Genomic DNA, 10,834 nt, shown 5'->3' with positions numbered 1-10,834 from the left:
GGATAATTTTAATTTCAGTGGAAGCATGCATATGTTCTTGTAAAAAGTCGAATTTCTTTGCACTTGGCCGCCAGCTGGTCGATAGAAATCTATTTTTGTTTCACCCTTCTTTGAAAATCCACAAAGGGAAACTCAAAACCCTTTTAAAAAGGGTCGTTTCCCTATTGGTGAGCGATTTGAACTTTACTGGGAAACCTTCTTTTGGGGAGATTCGTTCACGATTCTTAATGAAATTTTAAAAGGAACAAATATTTCTTGACCTCTGGGAAGGGTAAGTCATGGATTGGCCAAGTGCGTTCTGCTGTCAACGAGGGGGGTGAGGTAGAAAGCCCAGTCGCTTGTTTATGGTTTATGATTGCCTGATAAGATTTCCTCCTGTGCACCGCCCCCCCCCCTTCCCCGAAACTGGGCAGTTTTGTGTTCTGCGAGATAAGGAAAATAAAAACGAAATGCAGGGTCCGGAACAAGGGAAGACATTGGGCTGTAAAAGGAGAGAGCAGAAGAGTGAAAAGACACATGAGCAGAAAAAGTTAAGTGAGACAAAACTAAAGGGAAATTAAACGAAAGCGAAAAAAGTAAACAACATGCAACGTAACGATACAAAAGGAAGCATGATCCCGCCCTCCAAGGCACTCAAGGTATTGCTGCATGCCTCAGATTGAGTCCCTATCCGAAAATGACTGGGGAATCCCCTCAATATGTACCACCCATCGAGTGTGAGGAGGGAGCCCTGTACTGTATATATTTACATGCAGCACCGAATCTCTGCTAGTAGAGAGACACACACTGTGCACCCGAGTAAACAGGCACACTTTCGACTTGGGCAGTTCGTTCCGTCACAATGATGTTCTCAGTGGAAGCCGCCGGTAAGTTTGGAATGATTGGAATGTATGTGCACATGCTTTACTTGAGTATTGTCAAACTCCATGACACCACTATTCATCAAAATAAGCTCCGAAGACTTATAAGTTGAAAGCTTGAGAAGTGCACAAGGTGCTGTTGCAGAAGCCTTTTGACATTTTCTTTTTTTAAAACTGCAGGACTGTGGAAAGCTCCCGTCCTTTTAGCGATATGCTTTCATCTCTCCTGGATGTGCCCTGAGAGCTTGGCTCACAAGCATCAGAACATAAGTGTCAGCAACTGCCTCAGTATTTCAAAGCAGCTGCTGAGCGAGGTGAAAGAGAGTCTAACGCACGTAAGTCCTGTGATAATTATTCCACGTTACACGGTTCGAGCAACAAAGCGGGCGAGCTGGAGAAGATTAAAACGGAGTCAGTCATTTGTGATTTATTGCTGTTCGTAATCGAGCTCCGAGCTTTATAGTAATCTTTAGTTTTATCTGTAACTGCTAAACTTCAACTGGGAGAAAAAAGATGTCTTAATACTTTCTAATCACAAAACACCAGGTTATAGTCCAACAGGTTTAATTGGAAACACTAGCTTTCGGATTGCTGCTCCTTCATCAGGCGGTTCTCCGCTTCGAAAGCTAGTGCTTCCAATGAAACCTGTTGGGCTATAACCTGGTGTTGTGTGATTTTTAACTTTGTACACGCCAGTCCAACACCGGCATCTACAAATCGTAATATGTCCTACACATTGGTTGGCTATTTGCATTTGTCCTTTTTGTCGAAGATGCTAACTGCTATGGTTTTGTTTAGCCCGACGTGACCGGAGGGTTTAACTGCACTGATAATGTTCTTGCACTGGACGACATCACTGAGAACCTCACCAGCACCGTCTGGTCCTGCTCCCCTGCCCAGGTGAGCGCGTACACACACTCACTCATACTCATACACACTCTCTCACACACACACACGCTCACACACTGCGCCGATATTTTTTCACGAATACAATCCTGTATTGCATTTCAAACTGATCGCTAATGTATATCCCTGTGAATCCCTAGGAGTCTGGTAAATGCAGGGATAGTGGAGTCCCGCAAGGATGCCGATTCCCAATTGAGCAGGTTTGTGATTTCACCTATTTCATTCGAGCATTTGGCTTAAGTCACTGAAATCAAACCGAATGGAACATTAATTATATCGTTTCCATTTTTAATCGACAGTGCTTTGAAAATATTACTGCCGATTTACAAATCTACCAAACGAAGCTATATAACTTCACCCACATCACCGGGAGCCTGATAAAACATATCCAGCAACTTCTGAAGGTAAGCTAATGTTTCATTCGTTTCCAGCAAGGTTAAGAAATGGCTGAAAGTTACAATTCCGGGGTAAAACCTGCAGAGAGAGGGCAGCTCGACGGCATGTCATAGAGAAACTCTGGCCGGCATTTTTATCCGTCAGGGCGGTTTCCACTTCACACCCAGGCAAGACTGAAGCATAAACTTGGAGTTCAGTTTGACATTCTATTCATCAGCCAGGCACAGCTGCCCTCAGTGCTTTCTGTCCCACTCCCATCACTCACCCATCTCCCGTCCTCAAGAACATCCTCAAAACAAAATATTACTGCCGATTTACAAATCTACCAAACAAAACTACATAACTTCAATCACGTCACCGGGAGCCTGATAAAACATATCCAGCAACTTCTGAAGGTAAGCTAATGTTCATTCGTTTCCAGCAAGGTTAAGAAATGGCTGAATGTTACAATTTTGGGGTAAAACCTACAGAGGTCCCTCGCAGTTAGAATCAGATGAATTTGTCATGGATAACAAAGACATGGCAGACCAGTTGAACAAATGCTTGAGACCCTCCTTCACTAAGGAGGGCGCAAAAATTGGGTGGCTCGGTGGTTAACATTGACTGCCTCACAACGCCAGGGACCCGGGTTCGATTCCAGCCTCCAGCGACTGTCTGTGTACAGTTTGTACATGCTCCCACAATCAAAAGGTATACAGGTTTGATTAGGTGCATTAATGAGGGGTAGATAAAGAGTAGGGGAACAGATCTGGGTGGGTCGGTGTGGACTCTTTGGAGGGTCGGTGTGGACTTGCTGGACCAAGTGGCCTGATCCCATGCTGTAGGGATTCTATCTAACTCCTACTTCTTTGACTCTATTCTCCTCAAACCCATCACTTAACTTCCTTTCCTGACCCCATGTTGACAATAGCTCCTTTTGTTTAGCCATTATTCCAAATTGTCACTGACCCTCCCTCCAAAGAACCCATGCTTATTTTTGTTAATATCCACACAAGCTGTTCTTCACTGCCCTCTCTCCAGCTAGGGAATATATTCCCACCTTCAAAACTCTCTCCTTGCCTCTCCTTCAGCTTTACATTTGAATCTCTTCAATCAAATTTCGGTCTCACTATCAGGTCTGAAATCAGGCTGACCAGTCATTCTATACTTTTCCATTCTCCTCCACACCTCTGTTTCCCCTCCCACCTATTTAATCACTGACACAGCTTCTCTCCCTATGACTTTTCATCCCCCACACACATTTCTGGAAAGTATTAAATAAAGATTGCTGCCCCCCCCCCCATCATTCTCATCTCACACTGACCCTTGATACCCATCATTCAAGTACATGGAACAGTTTACACATGTCTGATGATGACATTGGCATTACTTAGGCATCACATATCTTGATTCTTTGTCATTCAAACTTGATATAGCTGTAACTTCCTCCAACTAAATGGTGTAAAGACCAAAACAATTGTGATCAGCTCAATCATAAATTCCATGCCTTTATCACTGGCTTCAGCCCCTTTCAGGTTAACCATGTCAGTGCATGATAAACTGTCTGCAAACTTGGAGTCCTGTTCAGCCCTTGTCTGACCTTGTAGTTTTGCCATTACAGTAAATAGTCTATCTATTTCTACCAGAGTAACATTAGCAAGCTTCAGTCTTCATTTCTCAAGCAATTGGCCTTTGAAAGTCTCTCCGGGTCAGCCTCTCACCCTCCATTCAATACAATATAAACACATTCAATTCTACCTCTCATACTCAACGCTGTACCAAATGTAGTCCGACCAACACCACTGAGCTATCTTGGAGTCTGATTCCTCTGACTTTGATCTCTTTTGCATTCCTCTTCCCTTTAATCCAACTTGGTGGCCTACCTTCAGTCATCTTGATTCCATACCTAGAACTCTTTCCCTGAACTTTATCAGTTCTGCACAGCCCTCCTTAATTCCATCTCATTGACCAAACTATTGATTATCACTCTTAATCACCCCCATATTGCCTTAATGCCTGTTCTTATATCTCTGTGAAACATCTCAGAACATCCTTCCAAGTCAACAGTGATACAGACATAGAAATGATGGCTGTTCACTGCTACAGTTCAGGTTTAAGACAGGAATTATCTGACTTACAATACCTAGGATCTATTTTGTTCTGTCTTATATTTGTAACTCCTGTATCCACTGTTAAAATGTAATTAGAGTCTTACAGATGTGCAGAACAGAAACAGACCCTTCAGTTCAACTTGTCCCATGCTGACTAGATGCACTAATATAAATCTAGTCCCATTTGCCAGCATTTGGCCCATTTCCCTCTAAATCCTTCCTATTCATATACCCATCCAGACTCTTCACCACATCCTCTGGCAGCTCATTCCATACATGTACCATCCACTGTATGAAAACGTAACCCTTTAGGTCCTTTTAAATCTATTCCCTGTCTATGCCCCTCATGATTTTATAAATCTCTATAAGATCTCCCCTCAGCCTCTGATGCTCCATGGAAAACAGCCCCAGCCTATTCAGTCTCTCCCTGTAGCTCAAACCTCCAACCTTGGCAACATCCTTGTAAATCTTTTCTGAACCTTTTCAAGATTCACAACATCCTTCCCATAGAAGGGAGACCAGAATTGCATGCAGTATTCCAAATGTGGCCTAACCAATGTCCTGTACAGCTGCAACATGACCTCCCAACTCCTATACTCAATGCACTGACCAATAAAGGCAAAAATACCAAATGCCTTCTTCACTATCCTATCTACCTGTGATACCACTTTCAGGAAACTATGAACCTGCACTCCAAGGTCTCTTTGTTCAGCAATATTCCCCAGAATCTTACCATTAAGTGTATAAGTGCTGCCCTGATTTGCCTTCCCAAAATGCAGCATCTCACATTTATCTAAATTAAACTCCATCTGCCTCTTTTTGGTCCATTGGCCCATCTGATCTAGATCCTGTTGTAACTGAGGTAACCTTCTTCCCTGCTCATTACACCTCCAAATTTGGTGTCATCTGCAAACTTACTAACTATACTCCATCTGCCTCTTTTTGGTCCATTGGCCCATCTGATCTAGATCCTGTTGTAATCTGAGGTAACCTTCTTCTCTGCTCATTACACCTCCAAATTTGGTGTCATCTGCAAACTTACTAACTATACCTCCTATGTTCACATCCAAATCATTTATATAAATTATGAAAAGTAATGGACCCAGCACCAATCCTTGTGCCACACCGCTGGTCACAGGCCTCCAGTCTGAAAAGCAACCCTCCACCACCACCCTGTCTTCTACCTTCGGGCCAGTTCTAAATCCAAATAGTTCGTTCTCCCTGTATTCCACGTGATTTAACCTTGTGAACCAATCTACCATGAGGAACCTTGTTGAATGCCTCACTGAAGTTCATTTTGCTTTGATAGCCTCGATATCAACATAGACATTGGTTTATTGTGTCCAGTTTCTTCATTGCATTGTAATTTAATTACTTCTGGTGTCAAACTATACTGCTTCAAAGTCCTGACTCCAAATTTGCACCACGTTTTAATACTGCAATGCTATAAATTTCAGTTCTGCAATAGATATTCTCTCAGATTCAGGGGCACAGATCACACTCTCTCTGCTTTACATTTAGGATTTCTGTATTATGTCACAACCCAGTAGTGTGACAATAATTTTTTATCCAAATATTAGTGCATATCATTCATAAAATTTGGAAAATTAACATCAAGTTTGACATTCTGCATTAAGGTGCAATATAGTACAATATATTTCATTACATCATGTGGCAGTCTGTAACAGTATTGAAGCACATTAATTATAAGTTGTATTTACACTTCATGTCAAACATACAGCCTGGGAAGTTTTAAACTTCTTGTGATCTGAACTGGATGTAATGTTTTTCAACCCTCATTCAACTTGTCAGGAGTTAGACTAAAACACTTAATTGAGAACAGGCCAGATATAAATCATAAAACTGCTTTACTTTATAAACTGCAGTTGAAAATACAAAGTGACAATTTAATCAAAACTTGATTTGCTTAACTACAAATTGCCCCTCATAGGTTTAAAAAAAAGTGGCTTTATTCTGCTTAACACTAAATTCTCTGACTTTTATACTGTCTTAAACATTGAAATAGACATTGGCTTATTTGGCACAAATCTTAAAATGATTCTCAAGGTTATTTTTGCCTTTATTTCTATTGGTCATCTTCACTAATGAACCTTTCCCTTGGGTTATTCTCTGCAAGTTTAACTACTTCAGAGCATAAGAAGTGTTGGTAGAGACAATGGAGAAGAGACTACTGTGGCAGACACTTTTCCTGTTCTTTAATTATCAAAATGCTTGCTACCAGTATAAGATGTATCTCCACTCTGCCCACTCAAAGAGTAGATTCTTAGCAAGGCTGATGTTCCTCACCGTGATGATAGGTGTGGATGCTCATGTAAACATGAACTGAGGAAAATAAATTATTGTCCCTAGTTAATGTGGAAACATAATTTCAATGATTCCTGAAGAAGGGCTAATGCCCGAAACGTCGATTCTCCTGTTCCCTAGATGCTGCCTGACCTGCTGCGCTTTTCCAGCAACACATTTCCATCTCTGATCTCCAGCATCTGCAGACCTCACTTTCTCAACATAATTTCAATGCCTGGTTACTTATGGTTGTTCTAGCTTCCACAGTTTCAGTGTATTATGGAAAGGAAAATTTTAATCCTATATAAAATTCATCTTCAAATCCCATTTATAGAAAAATGATAACAAGAAACGTCCCAAACATTGACATTCTGAAAGTGAATACCATGCTAAATGTCTATGATAGTAATTTTTGGCATTCTGCCAATTGGCCATGCTAGGATTAACTGAAGATCATTATAAACCCCAGATAAAATATGCAAATGATGTTTCTATCAACCTTCTTCCAGAGTCATGTTAGCTGATCAGAAAAACTCCTAGGATTCCCAGCTGTTGTGTGACAGCATGCAATAGGGATTAATGCAATTAACCTCTGTCAATGATTTCACACCCTTCCTGCTTTATTTTTGTTTATTCTTTAATTTGGTGTCACCATCTCGCTAGCAGTTATTACTAATCCCTGGTTGCCTTTTAGAAGGTGATCATGGTTATACTGGAGTCTGCTGTGAATTTCGGGGCTGACGAACTGTAAGACTGTGTCATGCCATCACTCCATAAATTGCTCAACAATGCTCTAGGGGAATTTCTTTCCATAAAGAATTCAGTACTTTTCCTTCAAAATGAACTTTTTATTAACTCCATTTACTTCCCATTTCTGAAACTTCTTCAATGATGTAATCGTCATAGTCACATGACCCAAGAAGGCAGCTTTCAAAGTGCAACAGATTCACCTCAGCAGGTGAACAATCCATCAAACTAAAGCACACCCAAGAGCATACCACTGCAGTGTATAGAGGAAAGTTAATAACTGGATCTCAGCCTTCCTCATTAATTCTTTCCTTGTTAGGGGAAAGAATGACTTAATGGCGATGTCACTGGACTAGCAATCCACATCCCCAGGCTAATGCTTTGGGAGTATGGGTTCAAACCACACTGACACATATGGTGAAATTTGAATTCAGTAAAAAGCTAGCCTAATGGCAACCATGTAACTGTTGTTGATTGTTTTTAAATTCATCTGGTTCACTAACCATCTGTAGGGAAGTAAATCTGCAATCCTTACCTAGTCTCACCTACATGTGACTCTAGACCCACAGCGATGTGATTGACTCTCAGCTGCCCTGTAGAAAAGTAGGGAGGACAATAAGTGCTGGTCTGGCCAATGATGCCACATTCCATGATTGTTTTTAAAAAACTGATCCACCATTTTCATTTTCAGCATTTCCTTTTTAATTCACTAGCTGAGTACAATTTATTTAGTTTTTTGGCACTTTACAATTTATTCATGGGTTGTGAGCAAGACTGGCAAGGCTAGTATTTGCTATCTGTACGGAATTACCCTTCAGAAGGGGGTTGTGGACAGCTTTTTGATCCCATCAGTCTATAGTATAGGTCCACCCACGCTGGCCTTTGGAAGTGAGTTCCAGGTTCTTGAACCAACAACAGTGGTGTAATGGCAATATATGAGTGTAACTTGGAGAGTTACTTGCAGTTAATGTTTCAATGCATTTGTTTTCCTGGATCTTCAATGTATACAGGGGCCAAAGTTTGAAAAATGCACGGCCATGTCTACACAGTTTCTGACATTTCTGCAGGTGCTCTTTTACTTCACTACACTTGTTTTTGTTTCACTTTTGTGTTGGCCTATTTCACTTTTATATTCACTGTACTTTTTTTAAAATTACCTCTATTTTATAACTCTTTGTTATGTTTTCTCAGGTACAATTACATTAGTTTGAGAACTCGTTAAGTTCAGTTCAAACAAAGCAAAAACAATAAATACCTTACCTTGTCTATTTTGATTTTCATTGCCCATCCAGCAGTTATTAATTTTTTTTTAAAATTACTATTAATTTAAATCTTAATTTCAGTTTAAATAATTCATATCTGGAGTTTATAATACAAAATCTTAATTAAAGTTGTTTATGTTTTTGGTCATAGGCTCTCAATTCTGATTCAATGTATGAAGAAGCATATTTTGAAGTTGGGTCAACAACAGAAACTGAGGAGAAACCTAACTTTCCCCAGAGGATGATCTTGTGCAAAACTTTGCAGGCTTTCAAGTTGCGTACCATCACAATCACCAGAGTGATGAATTATCTGAATGACACCAAACTCTAATTGTACAGAATGTAATTACCTTCACACCACATTCATTTGTGATCAACTTTTGTTTGGTTTTACACTATTTATATCAAATATGCTAACACAACACATGTCTGCTCATAGAACAACATATTTATTTAAATATTTATTTGATATTTATCTCTTTTATTGGGGCTAAGGTATGGTAACTTATCTGGGAGCTGGGATTAACATGATAAAGACAGTCTTTTTTTTACTGATTGTAAAGTGGCATTGTTCACTAAAAATGTATTTTTCTATAAAATTTGCGATGTTCACATTGATTGGTGCTGAAATTTTAAAGAGTGTTTATTAAAATGTACTAACTTCGAGCAAATTGCCTGTGACATTGCCCATCATCAGTTAATAAATATAAGTTTATTTTACATACTTAATGTGAAGAGACACTTCAAAATTTACTCTGTCAAGTCACCTAGTGCCCAAACCAAGTACTTCTTCGTAGAAGTTAACAGTGCAAAATTGAATGGATAATGTTAACATTGAAATGATAATGAAATTTGCAATGGTAAATGCTGCATAAAACTATAATTAAATACAGTGAGCAAGTATGGTGCACAGAAAGATGTATCTTGTACAAGATTTCTAAAGAACTATGTTCACATATGCTCAAGGTTTTAGACATTTGTTATCCATTTTTATCTTATAAAGATAATGTTAGAATTAATGTTTGTAAGTAAATAGTTTAACAGATAAATAGAAATGCAGCTGTTTAAACCAAAGCTATTAAAAATACTAAGAGTATGTAATCATTTTTTTTGGCTCTTATGCATTTATTCAGAAATACAATATGATTTTGTACTACATATTTCTCAGAATAAAACCAAGACATTGAAATATCTATGTAGCGTGAATTGGTGCCTTAAATTAAGCAATTTTACATATCTAAACACTGCATCTCCAATGAAGCAATTGGAACAAGCTACATCAACAATACTTTTCAGATAATATGATAAATAGCAAAACCCCAATTATTTAAGATCATGAGAAGATCTTAAAGAACTCTATCCACATGCAATAACTTAATTTTGTATTCCATGTTGTAAAAACCCTTTTCAGGATGAAGCTGATGAGTCAAGGATTTGTGTTTGGGGCAGAGCATACATGTTGAAGGCACGCTGCTAGGTGGCTGTTAATTCTAGCAGGACTGCAATGATCCTTTAGAAACACTGTAGTAGTCAAATAGATGGGCCTGAAAACAATTGAAAGTAGTCTCACACAGCTTTTAAATAATAACATTATCCTCATTTATATTGTACTTAGTCATCTCAGGTATTGAGTTAAGTTTGGAGTGCAGCAATTGTCACAACATCATAGAATGACACAGCACCAATTTGGCCTTTGTTGTGTTGGTTCTTTGTGAGTGTTATCCAATTATTGCCACTCCTCATTCTGTTCCCATCACCCTTCAAAAAAAATCTTCAAGTATTTTATAATTCCCTTAAGAAAATAACTATTGAATCTGCTTCCAACAACCATTTCAAATCATATTGTGTAAAATATCTGTTCTCATGTTGCCTCCAGTTAGAGTCATAGTCAAAGTTTAGAACCAGGCCTTTCAGTTCAGTGAGTTTACATCAACCATGTTCCCAAATCAAACTAGTCCCACTTGTATGCATTTGGCCCATATATCTCCAAACCATTCCTATTCATGTACCTGTCCAAATGTCATTTAAATATTGTAATTGTACCTGTATTCACCACTTCCTCTGGCATTTCATTCCACTCACAAACCACTCCCTATATAAAAATGTTGCCACTCATGTCCTTTTTAAATCTTCTTCCTCTCACTTTTGAAATATGCTCCCTAGCTTTGAATTGACCCACACTAGTGAAAAGACCCTTTCTACTTACTTTATCTATGCCCCTCATGATTTTATAAACCTCTATAAAGTCACCCCACAACCCCTAAGCTCC

The 10,834-nt window shown here is 39.2% G+C and overlaps 1 protein-coding gene across 1 annotated transcript; it reads left to right on the top strand.

The window, feature by feature from the left end:
- Positions 1-783: 783 nt before the first annotated feature.
- Positions 784-8,896, top strand: zmp:0000001127 (interleukin-12 subunit alpha). The gene is made up of 6 exons (XM_043702992.1): positions 784-866; positions 1,041-1,195; positions 1,659-1,760; positions 1,907-1,966; positions 2,066-2,170; positions 8,717-8,896. Exons 1-6 carry the CDS (start codon positions 842-844, stop codon positions 8,894-8,896), a joined length of 627 nt encoding a protein of 208 aa, XP_043558927.1. The 5' UTR covers positions 784-841.
- The last annotated feature ends 1,938 nt before the right edge of the window (positions 8,897-10,834 follow it).

Source organism: Chiloscyllium plagiosum, chromosome 13 (assembly GCF_004010195.1).
Source record: "Chiloscyllium plagiosum isolate BGI_BamShark_2017 chromosome 13, ASM401019v2, whole genome shotgun sequence".
NCBI classification, from domain to species: Eukaryota; Metazoa; Chordata; class Chondrichthyes; order Orectolobiformes; family Hemiscylliidae; genus Chiloscyllium; species Chiloscyllium plagiosum.
Note: the sequence above shows the minus strand (reverse complement) of the source record. Positions and strands in the feature narration are given on the sequence as shown.